The sequence below is a fragment of the Antedon mediterranea genome, chromosome 4, assembly GCF_964355755.1.
Source record: "Antedon mediterranea chromosome 4, ecAntMedi1.1, whole genome shotgun sequence".
Taxonomy (NCBI): domain Eukaryota; kingdom Metazoa; phylum Echinodermata; class Crinoidea; order Comatulida; family Antedonidae; genus Antedon; species Antedon mediterranea.
The window spans coordinates 17,848,630-17,865,040 of record NC_092673.1 but is presented as its reverse complement, the minus strand read 5'-3'; the positions used below and the strand labels follow the sequence as shown (position 1 = coordinate 17,865,040).

Sequence of the window (16,411 nt, the reverse complement as noted above, 5' to 3'; positions counted from 1 at the left end):
TGTCCATATGTGGGCACATCACATGAACATTAGCAAAGTATCTCATGGATGCACACCAAGATGCAATGCACAGCTCATCTGAGCTTATTCACTTGTCATTGGTCAAATTACTTGTTGTGCCTACATTTTTGTGTTGCATCCTAGTTAGATTCAAACTTAATAGCCAACATATTAAACTCTTGTCAAATAAAAAAAATAAATAGTTTTATAATATTGAACCTCCAACATTCACATTTTTTAATTTTAACTATCTTGACATTAACAATAGATTGTTAATATTTTAATATTTTAACTAAGTAGAGATTATCAATAATGATTCTACTAGTACTACTACTGGTAAGAGGAATAAAGATATCACAGCTAATAGCAGCATGTTGTAACAATGTGTAGATTATCAATAATGATTCTGATAGTACTACTACAGGTAAGAGGAGTGAAGATATCACAGCTAATAGCAGCATGTTGTAACAATATATAGATTATCAATAATGATTCTACTACTACTACTACTACTGAATGAAGATATCACAGCTAAATAGCAGCATGTTGTAACAATGTATAGATTATCAATAATGATTCTGATAGTACTACTACTGGTATTAGAGGAATGAAGATATCACAGCTAATAGCAGCATGTTGTAACAATGTATAGATTATCAATAATGATTCTGATAGTACTACTACTGGTAAGAGGAATGAAGATATCACAGCTAATATCAGCATGTTATAACAATGTATAGATTATCAATAATGATTCTGATAGTACTACTACTGGTAAGAGGAATGAAGATATCACAGCTAATAGCAGCATGTTGTAACAATGTATAGATTATCAATAATGATTCTGATAGTACTACTACTGGTAAGAGGAATGAAGATATTACAGCTAATAGCAGCATGTTGTAACAATGTATAGATTATCAATAATGATTCTGATAGTACTACTACTGACAGGGAAAATTTTCATTTAACAATTTTGTTTAGCAATATTGCTAATCAAACTGATTTTTAAGTCGAGAAACATAGTTTTGTATTGTATTTTTTGCTACACAATTTTCAAAATGTGTAGCAATAAGGTTGTTTTGTATAGCTTTTTTTAAGGTAAGAGGAATGAAGATATCACAGCTAATAGCAGCATGTTGTAACAATGTATAGATTATCAATAATGATTCTGATAGTACTACTACTGGTAAGAGGAATGAAGATATCACAGCTAATAGCAGCATGTTGTAACAATGTATAGATTATCAATAATGATTCTGATAGTACAATATCACAATCCAATCAATATCCCTCTGCGTATAATGTCATAGACCACATTTGTTACATAATAATAAAGATACAAGTTACTTTTTATCTAGATTTCATTATAAATCATGTGTATAATCTATACACTAAGAAATAAAATTGAACAAACAATACGGATATAAAAAAAGTCTTATTTCGTTTCGTCCCCAAGGTGAAACTCGATCTCGGTACCTTGAATGTCATAGACACGAGCACAGACCACCGAGCCATGCAACTGACTAAAAGTATATTTACGGAAGAAAGTTAATGTTTAGTTTGTTATTTCGGCCCAAGAAAATGTCATAATTTGTTTGATTGTCAAAATTAATTTTTTTAAATTTAATATGCAATATAGTGATGACTTAATTTCATAATAAATCATACATATGATACATACACTTTAAGAAAATGAAATGCAAAATGGGTGTTCCCGAGAATTCAAACGACCTATATTAATTATAAAGCTTGGCATATTTGCACCATTTTGTTAACTTACACGTGCCTAGCCTGTCCTTTTTGAGGTGCTTGTATTACGCAATTTCGAGTTGAATAAAATATGATGAAATTATTAAAATAAAGGCTTGTGAAAAATCTGCGCACTAATGGCAATTTTTTAAACGCTTAAAATTGCCTGAAACGTACTCCAATTTCATCCAAAATCAATTTTGAAAATGTTAAGCGCTATATGCATTACGTAATTGTATTGCCATATGATGAAATATGAGTTAGGTGAAATGCTGCTGTTAACTGTGATATATTAATTCCTCTTATCATAGTACTAGTACTAGTATATTTAGGTTTTTCCCCACATTTTATCGGTTTACATAAATTTTATTATTTACCTCCGCCAAGGAGGTATATGTAGTCAATCGCGTGTGTCTGTCTGTCTGTTTGTTTGTTTGTTTGTTAGCAGGATTACTCAAAAAGTAATTACAAGATCTTTCCCAAAATCTTTCCATTAAATTTTGGAGGCAATCCGGACCACGGTCCCAATTCTGGACAACTTTTTAAAATTATTTTCAGACCTGCTAGTGTTTTCAAAAGCCAGCGAACAGTCTTAAAGTATTGAGTAAACTGAAATTGCATTTTCTCGAGAACTACTTGTCCAAAAAACTTTCTTTTGTACAAGAGGCAACAGTTATAATATGTGATTTGTAATTTTAAAACATAATTAGATTTAATGTACAAGTTTGTTGATGATTATTTTCAAATTCACCCGTTTGTTTTTGGCGTTGCTGTTCTATTATTAGTCAACTGAAACTATTGTTAGTTGAAAGGCTGATTACATAACCATTACACCTAATTCGCATACACATGGTTGTAGTACTAGTAGTAAATATATCAGTGAAATAAAATCGAACTTGTCTGTCTTTGTTTTTATTCTTACCTCCAAATAGCCGCTTGTAACGTGTAACATCCATACTCATATACGTGCCAGTTTTGGAGCATGGCAACTTCTCGTCCTGGAAATCATCAAGATTTTGAATGTGTTTCTTTTCTGATGTATCACTACATACATCACAAAGTATGCATCTCTCGAATTGAATCCCTCTTCTACCACCATCTTTAGTAGGTGCAAATGACTTCTGGATCGTTAACAAAACCTAAAGATATAAAGGTAAATATCCAAAAACATGCAATTAACACTTAAACAATGTAGCACACATTTTTAAAATGTTCACTAAACATTTACAATACAAAATAGTTATAAAGGAAAAAGTAAAACAATAATAATTGAAATAAATTCCTAAAATACAAATATAAGGTGAATTATCACTACTATCGACATTTTACCTAGTTTGTCACAAATGTAACAAAATCTTGTCACCATACAATAAACCTCATTATTGTTTATAAAGTTTTAATTGCAGGCATTGAGGCCAAGATTCATGACCATATAAAAATTTCATTTCAGTGAAAATCACTTATAAACTAGCTTTGATAACTGTACTTTAAGTTGTTTGTATTTTAAATTTATATAATATTAAGATTATATCATTTATTTGTTAAAGATGTAATGTTTTTATCAATTGTCAATAATCAATTTAATATTCAATTAATAATGTATATCAATAAAAATTACAAATTATATTACACATCAAGTAAACTACACAAACGTGATTTTAAATATTTAAGTTATTTTAAACTATGTCATAATTACAAAAAAATCAAATCAACAAAAATATCTATAAAAAATCATATAGTTTTAAAAACTGATATAAACTGAAATAACATACTTCTTTACATGCTTCAGAAGAGGGTTCTAAATTACTTGCTTCATTAGGAGCATTTGTTCTTTTAATAGTCACCTAAAAAAGAAGAAAAGTAATGTTTTGGTATCTGAATTTAAGTTTATGTTTAGATTAAATGACTAAATCACAAGAAATTATATGATACAGTACCTTTAACAAGAACTTTCTTTCATCCTCCTCGTCCGTAGTCACAAATTTGACAAGAGATAAGGTCACATGATGATCTTGGTCGAAGTAAAGTTCAGCATGATTATACAAGAGTATTGGGTCATCGCCTTTCTTTTGAAATTTGTTGAGGAAATCAATAATCATATATGGAAACAATACATCTGGCAGATATCCCTTAAAGTCGTAATAGATACTGATAGCTGGAAATTCATCAGGCATTGGTTCCACTTCAGTTGATGTCTTGAAAGCAAGGCGTAATGGCACAAAGAATGATCGCTTTCCAACACATTCCTGAAATTGTTGATTTGTAAAATGCCATTTAAATTTCTTTTAATAAGAAAACGAAAATCATTTCCTGTACATGTTAAAAACATCTTCAGCAGAAAGTTTAACCAGAATATGTCATACCTCTACAAATATTTTGAAATTTTATGTAAAATTTAATTAATTAATTAAAAAGTATGTATCATCCCAAAAAAATTATTTTTTACACAATCTTGCATACAAAATATAACATGTTAAAAAAGATAACTGAATAAAACCTACTGTAGATGTACTTGCCACATCTTGGCTGCTGGTCGTCGTCTTTTCACAAATGAAACCTAATTGAATCATCAGTGCCACAAGGAACTCAAAATTCTTTCCTTCGTCAACTTTACGCTCTTTCCATAATTTTCGCAACAACTTTTCTTCCAATATGCCCTTGTCAAGTCTCCTAAATGCAGGCTTCTATACCAAAAAAAGAATTCTTAAGTACTATGATCAAAAATAATGTTTTCACAAGGAACTGCACCGAACTTGCATAGGAGTGACACCACAAACACATATTTACCATTTGAAATATTACATGGCCTACTGTACTTACTGGAAACTTTGGTGGAATGACCGTTACAAAAGCAGTAACAATTTCAACCAGCTGCATCGGATCTAACACTGCTTTATCTTTTAATAATTTGTTGTCAGGCATGTAAACAATTTCACCAAGATCATACAGGAAGTTCAGCAGTACCGATTGTTCTTTTTCAATACCATTCTTAGTTGCCAGCATTTTGAGCTAGAAATAATGGTTATAATATTAGATTTTTAAAAAATAGTTAAATAGGAAATGATATTCAGTTTTTATAACATGGTAGAGATACATTTATTAACAACGTTAATTTTGTATTTTTAGCATGAAATGTTACATGGACAACATTTTTTGGTATTTCAGTGTAGAGCTGAAATATGATAATTATCATAATTTAAATACAAGAAGCAAATCGAAAAACACTTTAGTCTTACCAAAATGGCATAATGATTCTGGTAAAAGAACATTTCAATACCGCTCAGTCAAACTCTGGAATATCTTTCACCAGATATTCGCAGCTCTATAAATTCATTAACTTTGCAATCGTTTAAAAATTTGATCTAACTGGTTTTTTTCTCTTGCCTCTTGTGATATTGTAGTCTTTAAAAACGTTTTCATAATTTTCCATTTTTTCTTGTTTATATTTGTAATTTGTAAGTGTTAACTGGACTTCAAGGAAGAACAATGTACAAATATTGAATGAATATCCAGAATAAAGAAAGATTTCTATCTATCTATCTATATTGCAAGGTTATTAGATTACTTTCTTTTCCACATATTCATATTCCTTATATTCATTTTTACTTACATCATCATATATTCAATTTAGATTAATCAGTACTATATACCATATTTCAATATGAAAGAGTAACATTACAGGTCACCATGTGGTAATGTTTGTTTCTCATGTCTATTTTATTGTTGTACTTTTGAGATGAATGTATAGAAAACTCTGATTTCAACATCTGAGTTTTCTAGTTTCATTCTGCTGTAAGAAAACTCAAACCACTTAAATGGACCAATCCATTATTAATCAGAGGATAAGTTATTTGAAATATTATTACTTTATGATCAGATAAAAATTATTAAATTAATAAAATGTTGCAAATCATATAACGGTAATACTGCAATTAAATATTTATAAAAAGGTATAAAGTATTTTTACAATCCCTCTGATTAATAATGGATCGGTCCATTTCAGTGGTCAGAATGAAACTAGAAAACTCAGATCTTGAAATCTGAGTTTCTATACATTTGGGTGTGGAGTTCCTCTGATTAATACACTGTGGCAGAACATGGTTAATGAAAGTATTAATTAAGTTCTAATGCTTAAAGTAAGATTATTAATGTGGTTACAAAATAAAGTTTACCTCTTCTAAAGGACACAAAGAAAAATGTCTTTTCCTTCTGAGGTCATGAAGATCACATCGAAAACGCATCCACTTTAAAGGAATATCTTTTTCTAAAGCTTTCATAAGTTTCTCAATAACCTCTTTGAGATCACTAAAGCTTTTATCTGTTGTTTCTCGGCTGTTTTCAATGGCAAAATATTGATATATATGTTCTTCATACAGTTTCCCTCTAAGAACATCTTGAACCTTCTCAAAAATTATATTTGCCTGGTTGTAAAAAGTTTATAAAAATGTAGAAAATATATATTATGTAATGAGCACATTAGTCATATACTGTCATATATTTAAAATAATATTTTTATCATTTAAAAACCGTTTATATTATATGCCTGATAAAGTTGTTTAATAAAGTATTCTAGTTCAGTTTCTTTAAATTTATGGAGCAGTAATACCTGATTGTGGCTAGAAATAGATATTACCTCATCATTTTGTTCTTTTTCAGTCTCGCCAAGCTTACCCTTATGTGTACCCACAATAAGGATAGTTGGTTTGTTAACTTCATTCTTTGCATCTTCTTTCACAATACGACTATGAGAATAAACTGACAGGATGTAAGATAATATGAACTGGAGATTGGTCCAATGATGTTGATGCTTTTTCTGAAAAAAACAAAAAAAACAAAATCAAAACAAAATTACTTTAAAAAAAAGTAAGTGCTTTTTCAACTACAATACCTTAATTAGTCTTACAATACTTACGCCATTAGGATCAATGACGATAGCACGATCTTCGAGGTTCACACTGAGATCAAACACTACGATGTAAAGTGCTTCTGATGTTACGAAGATCTGGAAAAAATAATGTGCTTGTTATTCAAATATTCGATTAATATTCTTAAAGGCCTATGAACAAGTACAATTTATTCTGTAGTGGTCTCTAATATATAAAGTATATAAATTATTTCTCTGGTACAAATTCATAAACAATGTGGCTAAAATCAATTATGATTGAAAACTGAAGAAAATAATTTAATTAATAAAAATACTTGCCTTGTTTTTATAGAAAATTTGTAATATATCAACATTTTATATAAGCACTAACCATTGGATTACAATTACTGAATGGAGAAAAAGGCAAACTATACCTTGGCCATACAATTATGTTATTATTACATTACATTACAAATTTGATATAGCGCTCTTAGAATGAAACCAATTATGTTATCTTTTTAACTGGCTGTTTATTATAGAAATGTGTAGAAAGTATTTAAACAATAAAATATCAACTTACAAGGCAATAACATATATTATAACTTACCCGATGTATACCATGGTATATCATTTGACCTCCATGATCCCAGATGTTGAATGTTTCTTCCAAAGTCTCTTCTTTATTTTTCTCAACTTTCTTGATTACATTCTTATCAAACTGCTGTTCTGTATCAAATGGAACAGCTTTAGTAGCTGTATCAGTACCTGTAGTGGAAACAAGCTTTTTTACATACAAGTAATATAAAAAATATGCAAATGATTTCATTTTTAATGACAAATTTAAGTCCCAGTATATTAATATATATATTATGAGTATTGTTTTAGTTGTCCTCTTTGTTGTAATTTTCATTATCATCATCATTGCTAAAGTCACCACCCACTACCACATAGATGCAGGCTTCACCATTATTAATATCTAACACGTCATCATTATCATTATTATTTTCATCCTTGTTTTTCATTTTTAATGTCATCATTATAACTTTTGTTTTCACTGTCTAGAAATGTATGACTGTCAATCATAATTGTTACACAGATGATATTTCGTCTCCAAGTTATAGTTAATTATAGTTGTCATTATCATAGTAGAAAATTATGTGACCATAATTTTTACACAGATAGGTTGCCTCTAAATCTGAGCACATAATTTTAATAATGTTATAGTTATTTAGTTACTTTAAATTAGAAAATCTTATAATATTATCTTAATTATTTCAAATAACTATGAAAAATTGCCAACTCATAATATAAGACTTATTTATTAGTGTTTTTACTACAAAATGTAATAGATAAGAATTTACGGAAAAGTTACATACCATCATTTTTGTAATCATCATTGTTGTCATCAATATTGTAGTTAACAATACCATCATCATCTTCTGTAGATGGTTTCATGTTAACCTGACACATATTCATCAAATATTGAATACTGTCTACCTTTAATAGAAATAAAAAGTAATATTTATTCTCAAAACAATAATTAGAAATTTAAAACATTAAAATAGCTGCTCATAATGTCTCATTGCATTCTGTAAGTGACTGGTTTGCAATAGTAGGAATGTGCTGTAGGTACTTATATTTTATTTATTTTATGTTTTATTACACTATTATTGACATTATGCTTACAGTTTTCCTTGCTCTCAGTTTGTCAGTGACCATTTTTGTATACTGATTTGAAGGATTACCTGTGGGAAAAAAAGACAGTGTGCACATATTATTTTAGCAGATACATTAATACGTAAGTATACTTTGGACAACTGTCAAACTTATTGATTAATTAATGTAAAATTACAATACATCATCAAACACTGTAACATAGCTTGCGTGCTAAGAGATCATAACAATTGTATTAGTATAATGTATGTGAAAATAAGACCGTTCACACCATACAGTACTACGGTTGTATACATTTATTGAATTCCATTCTACACCTCCGTTTCATTGTGGGCCTGTTTGTGTCTATGATAATGAGATTAATGATAAATAATAAATAATGTTACATAGCCAGTTATGATGGGAAGAGTAATATGCTAATTTGTATTCATGTTTACCACTATCAGCATTAGCCTCTTTCCATGTTGTGCTTGCTGTTCTTATCACGGCTATGCCATCTGTAACTACATGCTTTTCCTCAAATCTGGCAAAAATATTTGAAACCAACTATGAACTTCAGTCATTTTAAGTACAGGTACTGTAAAACATGCACTTTTCTCCTTTTACTTCAAAACCATTTTATATATTCATTAATTATAATAATAATAATAATAATATTTATTCGGTCATCAATGTAAAAATAACCAGAAATGAGAATAGGCTAAAGCCCAAACAGATTCTGCACTCACTCCATACAATACAAACAGTTAAGATAAAACCATAAACAAGAAAAATACAAATAAACTATACATAACATGAAATATAGTGTTTTGTTAAAGCAGCCTTAAATATTGAAATTGTTTGTGAATCTTTTATGTCATTTGGTATTTGCTCCCATAGTCTAGGAAAGGAAACAAATACAGAATTATGAAAAATATTGCCTTTCGAATTCCAACGTAAAAGCCTACCCGGACATCTTTCACTAGTCTTAATATTATACTCATTGAAAGAATGGGGACAGTAACCTTTCAACACCTTAAATCCTAATGAAAGTCTATGTAATTTAAACAATCAATAGATAATAATTCAAGCACTTTCAACCTATGAAAATAAGATGTGTCCCAGGAACCTTCCTTTCTAAACATTATTATCCTTGTTGCTTTCCTTTGTATACTTTCTATTCTATTAATATATGATTTCTCAAATGGTGCCCACATTGAACAACAGTAGGTAACCACTGGAAGTAATAGAGCTTTGTATAAGTTCAACATAGCTAACCAGGACATATTTTTACTACATTTTGAAATGAAACCAAGCAATCTGCTTGCTTTACAACATATAACTTGTGTATGATAAGACAACGAACTATTTACATACACACCTAGAAATTTGAATTCTGTAACTTTAGGAATATTGTCTGATTCTATGGTATAATCCCAGTTAACGATCTCTTTACATCTTGTAACATGCGCATTACGGTGCACTTGACAGGATTTAAGGGAAGTTTGTTTACATTTGCCCATTTAGCAATTAAATTTAAATCCTTTTGAAGCAATTTACAATCATTATTGTTATAAATAGGACGTGATAATGTGTGATCAACAGCAAATTGAAAAAGTGAAGAAGAAATATTATTTACAATATCACTTACGTAAATCAAAAATAAAAAAGGGCCCAAAACTGACCCTTGTGGTACCCCTGAAGTAACATTTACCCACTCTGACCTTCTCCTCCGTAAATAACCCTTTGGCGTCGATTTGAAAGAAAATCTGTAATCCATGCAGGCCTGTAGCCAGGGGGGGTTTTTATGGTTCGGGCGAACCCCCTTTACAGCGAACCCCCCCCCCCCCTAACCCACTGCGAAACCCCATCCACAACATCCCCAATACCTCACCACTCTCATCTCTGAAAATCCTCCAAATACGTGCCCCACAATACAAAAGGTTATTTGTAAATTTAAAAATTTGTAAACTCGTTCGTGAATACAAATGAATTGGTTGCCGATTTTCGCCTGAAAAATAATACAAATTTTTGGTCCCAGGATGTAACATGATATTGGCGCGAGCTTGGGCACAACGAATCGTACAAAGGACACAGCTAGACAACCGCGTACCTATTGTTTCGATCACTGGCAGTCAGCATGCATAAAGTATATAGCCTTCCGACGTACATAAAAAAATGGAACGCTGTGGTTACCTACAATATGTATGTGTGGCTATGAAGTATAGTGTATCATCATCATAGAGGATTATAGTGAATATTAATATATTACACTATAATGTCTATGGTATCATGTACTGTAGTTTACATTATAGCATTCGATTATTTTGTTCTAGACCACCAGCCGATACGTAGGCCTACTCAACTGTAGCAATACCACCTATTTACATTGATATATTTAGTTTCCTCAACAAATTGCTGTAAATAAATATAGATAGAGCTATCAGGGGCGGTCGCAGGACTATTTTAAGAGGGTTGCCCAAAGACTCCAGGGCTGTAGACACTGAGTATTTGAGCAAGCAAATTGTTAAATGACACCCCTATATGGCCGCAAATGGTACTCTCGCACGTAAAATTCATGATAAATTTTTTTTTCGTTCAATGCGAACGTCACGGGTAAGTCCCCAATGATAGTACTTTTGGTACGGTAATACATTCTAATAACTGTACTCAATTAATGTAAATTAATTATCAATTAATAATTTTAAAAAGTTATACAAAAAATATGAAGCTGTTGCTATAAATATATTGAGCAAAAGGTTAAATTGTATAATTTGGAATTTTAATTCATTTAAAAATGCTAAATAAAGTCAGATGTTAAAACCACAATTTCCAAAAATTCATTTCTATTTATCCACTATAAACTTTACAAAAGTGTTGTTTTAAACCACACTCCAAATAAAACAAAGAAAATAATGATAGGACATTTGCAGAAAGAAGAAAACTTTGCTCTACTACCCGCATAACACGGTTCAAATTTCGGAACGTCTATAAATTACTACGGAAATTCGGCCTAATATTTACGAACGTACGGAAATGAAGATAAATAGGGTACTACTACACGCATCGGAAATACAGAACTACAGTACAGGACAGAATTAATTGCAAAAATCACAACGCATTCAACACGTTGTCGTTGCGTTGTGTTTGCGTTGTGTTGAACGGCTTTCAACGTATAGTTGTTTATTCAACGAAAGTCATTATCAGCATGTCATTGTCAAGTAAACAATGAGTTATTTCAACGCTAGGTGCTGCTACACTAGACCAAAGATATAGTGTAGTAGGAAGATGTTACACTTCCTATTCGTTCAATGCAAATAAAAGCGAGACAACATGGAGCTAAAATTTAAAGGGCGCCTCGCACGTCGAGTAGGGATACGGAAAGTTATTGTATAGGAAATAGGCTATATAACAGAAGAATAATATGACTGTAAAATTAAGATTTAATAAGAATTAACATATAAAATGTAATGTTATCTTTATAGAAAGTGCAAATGAATCATATTTATATGTTTTGGAATACAAATTTGTGTTTCAATTACCTGGAATTGTTTAGGTACCTGGAATTTATCTACTCGTATTTTATTTCTTTTATTTTAATTTTTTTATTTGCAAATCAATTGAACTTTTTAAAATTATTTACATTTAATTGTTTATCATTGGACATAGATAGAAAATGTAATACCTAGCTTTAGAAACACTTCTTCATCAGAGTGAATAAATATATTAGGAGCCTATAGTGGTAAATAGGCCTACACTGTGTATGCCTATATAATAATCCATTACGTATGGTTTATTTCTAAGGGTAATAAAAGAGAATAGGTAGTATGGCATGTAATCAATAATCAATCAATCAATCAATATTTATTATAATCAATAATATTATACAAATAGTCGATCTGCATAAACTGAATACGGTACCAGTAGGCTTGAACATTATAGGAATTTAGGACTACGAGTATGTTTTTTTACTGAAAAAAAAAACAATTATTGTTAATTATCTATTAATTTTAATAATTTAATAATACTGTAACTAATTATTATATTATGCTTGTAACACTCCGAACGTTCGTGCATTCATCGTAATTGTATATGCCCTGATTATGTAATGCCTAACATTATTGATAATATTAATTATAAGCCAATGATGAGTTCATTATTGGTAAGGTTATATCAAGGAAAAAATATCCGCGGGGAGGCCTACTTTACCCCCTTTCATTATACTACCCTTACACAAAATATTCTATCTATAGAAGTTTTAGAATTCTATGTTAATCTATAGAAACAGATAATTTCTATAGAAACGAAGATTCTACCCCTAGAGTTTTATAGAAATTGCAGAAGAATTGCTATAATTTATTCATAAATCATATATTGTTTGTCAACAACAATACTGTATACTGTAAAATTAGCATTATGACTTCAGACTTAACTGGGGTTTACCAAGATAGGTAAGAGTTTTTATGGGTACGGGTTGGTTTGGGTACGGGTTGGTTTGGGTACGAGATGACCACCATCCATTCATGAATGCGTCTACAGGCGCGCGTAAGCCTCCTCCTGATCCTAGCTCAGTGTTTACAGTCATGTCATGACAAAACTCACTCCAAATAAATGTATTAACAATTAAAAAGATCCAAAAACAGTATGAAAACATCATATTAATTTTTAACTTTGTATAATAAAGACAAAAAAGAAGTTTTTGTTTGTTTTTTGTGGCTTATTTTTTCAATTTATTGCCGAAAACACCATTTTCATTGGGCTTTGCCATTGCGCTCCTCATGTTTCAGATTCGTCTATCCCTACTCGTCGTGAGAGGCGCCCTATCTCGAGCGGTTCTCTAATTTTTGAGCGAAGTGTAACATCTTCCTACTACACTATCTTTGACTAGACTGGCCGATTGCACGCCTGAACGATCAGTAACAACAACAGGCAAAATAGCGGCAGTCACTACCAGATATTTTAATATAAATAAAATATATATGAAGCTTAAATATATTTTTAAGTATTGAACGGACAGTTACCAAATAAAACACAGTGATATTTCCCAGTGTTTAGTAAAGGAAAACATCGAATAATAAGGTTGATGCTAAGCCAAACAGTTAACACTGTACTGTAGGCCTTCCGGGGGAAAACACGATCTCGCGTCGTAAAATCAAACAACGTGGTAATTACTGACATCAACCATGGAGAAATCATGGTTTCAGAAAACTGATTTCTCCATGCATCAACCCACGAGGTCGCCACCCCGGTTTCCTCAAGAAAAAAACCACATGTGTTATGACGTATTACGCACAATTATGATTTGGCCTAAAAATTGGCCTTAGATTATGGAAAACCCCCGGCAAAACGCAATAATTATGGACAAATCGATTATTAGCCTTGGCAATATGCCTAATATTTAAAAGGAATGAATATAGGCTATATTTCGTTTGTCGATGAATTTTTTAATTCATGTGTGAATGATTGGGTGGAATAAAATACTTATTGTCCGAACCTCCCTTGACAGATCCTGGCTACGGCCCTGCCATGCATTAGTGTTTCCACCAATGCCACAGTTATTAAGTTTCTTAATTAATCTTTTATGAGACACCTTATCAAATGCAGACGAAAAATCAAGAAAAATAATATCAATATTTTTACAGCCTTTAAGTTCTAAGCTCTGTGCCCATGAATGAAAAACCTTTGAAAGTAAAAGTTCAGTACTATACATTTGTCTAAACCCAAACTGATTTTCTGAAAGGATATTATTATATTCTAGATATTCCCTTAAATGATAGCAAAGCAATTTCTCAATAATCTTACAAATTATGGGAGTTAAAGACACTGGACGATAGCTTTTCATTTCGTCTTTGGGTTTTCCATTTCTTTTGAAAATAGGTACAACATTTGCATCCTTCAATTGTTTTGGTAAAATACCTTTTTGTACAGTTAAATTAAAGAATGTACATAAAACTAGCCAATTGTGCCTTACATGACTTTAAGAATATTGGAAGCAAATTATACATTTAGGAAGTCAAGTTACTCAACAATTCGTATGATTTTTTTTCCTAGAAAGAATACAAGATTAAAATTAAATTCTATAATCTATAGAAAATTTGATGGTTTTATGATTAGGTAGTAACTGATTTATATATTTCTAAAAGTTTTTATTCAACTATTGTTAGATCTATTATACTGCAATATTTAGAAAGTAGTAGTTTATCAAAAACAAATCAATAAAAGTTGGCTGGTTTGTAATTCTTAGTTTGCTCACAATTAGTTTGTAATGTCAATTTCACTGTCCTACTACTTACTCTTTTCCAAGACATGCATTAATGAGGCATGTTTTACCCACTCCTTCCTGTCCAATTACTTTAAGCATTCCAAGATTCACTTTGACAGACCCTCCTTTCAAGGCTTCATTGTATGCATCTTGATAATCACGAGCAGCAATATTGGGATATTGAAATGTTGGAAAATTATCTAAAAATATAATAAGATTTTAAAATAGCTTTGAGTAAATTAAGTTCAACAATCAAGCAAAAATGAACAATAGCATGCGAAATAAATCTACAAACTATATAAATACTACATTATTATATAATAAATAAAATTACATTATGAGATTAAAAAAAAGAATTTAAAATGTTAACTATAGACTCCAATCAACAAGAAAAAAAGTATTAATTAAAATGCTATTGTAATAAATACAGTAATAGTAACATATTATAAAAATATTAACACAACACAAAAACTGGAGAAATAAGGAGAAGAACACAAAGCATTTCAGACCAAAAAATAGAATACTGTAGGTGTGTGTCATAGTTTAAGTAAAAAATAAATATTGAGTTCTGAAAAAAAGCTGTTTTTCTCCTCTTATTTTAATTATAATATAGAGTTAATTTTAAAAAGTAGAAATTAAACCATTTCATGATCTATACTTGCAGTACACAGACAAACTTATCAGTTATTTAGTACATAATACTGAGAATTAACTTAACCTTCTAACGTTTCAGCAGCAACAGTCATCTTATTTTCCTTTAAATGTTTGATAAATGATTGCAATGTATCTTCCCTCAGGATGCCCCTTTGTTCAAGATCTAGTATCACAGTCCACTGGTTGTCACATTGTCTCCTAGAAACATCGTTTAGACTGATCAGCATTCTTAAATTGTCTTGGGAAAGTGTTTTGCCGAAATCTATCAGTTTCTGTCGATACGTTGTAAAAGATGTAACATGATGATCAGATTCATCAAACATGTTCTTCAGATATTTGTTAGCCTCAAGAGCACCTTTGGTACCGGTGATATTGATGATATCGATAAGAACTTTAAAGTTGGTAGTGGAAAGACACCCAGCCTGTTGCAATAAATCAAACAACTCCATGGTGGTGTCAGCATTTTGTAGAGCATTGTTAGGCGTTATCAGATCTTTGCACAACACCTTCAGCATATCAAGTGAATCATGCTCGTCATACCAATACGATACTTGTACCAACATTGTCTGAATTTTAATAGAATAATCACTACCTCCAAATATCCTCCCTGACACTGACTCGGGTACTGTTTTTTTAAGAAGGCCTATATAATGTAATAAAACAATAATAATAGCATTAGTATAGTTTTTATTTTGATTGATAATGATGAATAGTGATGACAACGACTGAGATATAATTATGATGAAGTAATGATGATGATAAAGCATAACAGTCTAACGATACCTATCCATAACTTTCTTTCTTCCACATGGAACAGAAATAAAATATTATAATAGAAAATTAAATACTTACATAAAATATTTCTTGCTCGCATTCCAATATGTGCAGCAAACACATTTAATTTTGATGGTTCATCCTCAAGCTGTAAAACGCTTTCCAAGTAAAACACTACGTCCCACATGTTTTGAAAACCAAATCTTCGAATGCCATAATAAGCAACGACATCTTGTAACTTGTCTGGTCCAACTTCTTTCAGAGCCCTAAATAACCGTTTCCGGTAAGAGGATAACTTGTCACCAGTACCTTTGACGTTGTTATCTTCCATATACTGCTTTACAAGATCTACAGCAAGCTGCAAACCTGATAATTCGGCAACCTCAAAAAGGATGGTGACATCATCCGGTTTGATTTTACTGTTGTCATGGAGCGCATTGAACAGATCAGTT

At 30.8% G+C, this 16,411-nt stretch overlaps 1 protein-coding gene across 1 annotated transcript in view; it reads right to left on the bottom strand.

Annotated features, from left to right (window-relative positions):
- The window catches only part of LOC140047632 (uncharacterized), a 32,040-nt gene extending 17,304 nt beyond the window's left edge, over positions 1–14,736 (bottom strand). The window contains exons 1-13 of the mRNA XM_072092669.1: positions 14,563–14,736; positions 8,728–8,813; positions 8,303–8,361; positions 7,993–8,113; positions 7,224–7,381; positions 6,665–6,754; positions 6,386–6,565; positions 5,925–6,173; positions 4,573–4,761; positions 4,254–4,436; positions 3,690–3,998; positions 3,525–3,596; positions 2,675–2,891 (exon numbers count right to left, since the gene is read on the bottom strand). Coding sequence (XP_071948770.1) covers positions 2,675–2,891; positions 3,525–3,596; positions 3,690–3,998; positions 4,254–4,436; positions 4,573–4,761; positions 5,925–6,173; positions 6,386–6,565; positions 6,665–6,754; positions 7,224–7,381; positions 7,993–8,113; positions 8,303–8,361; positions 8,728–8,813; positions 14,563–14,630 — 1,981 coding nt within the window. The 5' untranslated portion in view covers positions 14,631–14,736. The remainder of the gene's footprint in view (positions 1–2,674; positions 2,892–3,524; positions 3,597–3,689; positions 3,999–4,253; positions 4,437–4,572; positions 4,762–5,924; positions 6,174–6,385; positions 6,566–6,664; positions 6,755–7,223; positions 7,382–7,992; positions 8,114–8,302; positions 8,362–8,727; positions 8,814–14,562) is intronic.
- Between the last annotated feature and the right edge of the window lie 1,675 nt (positions 14,737–16,411).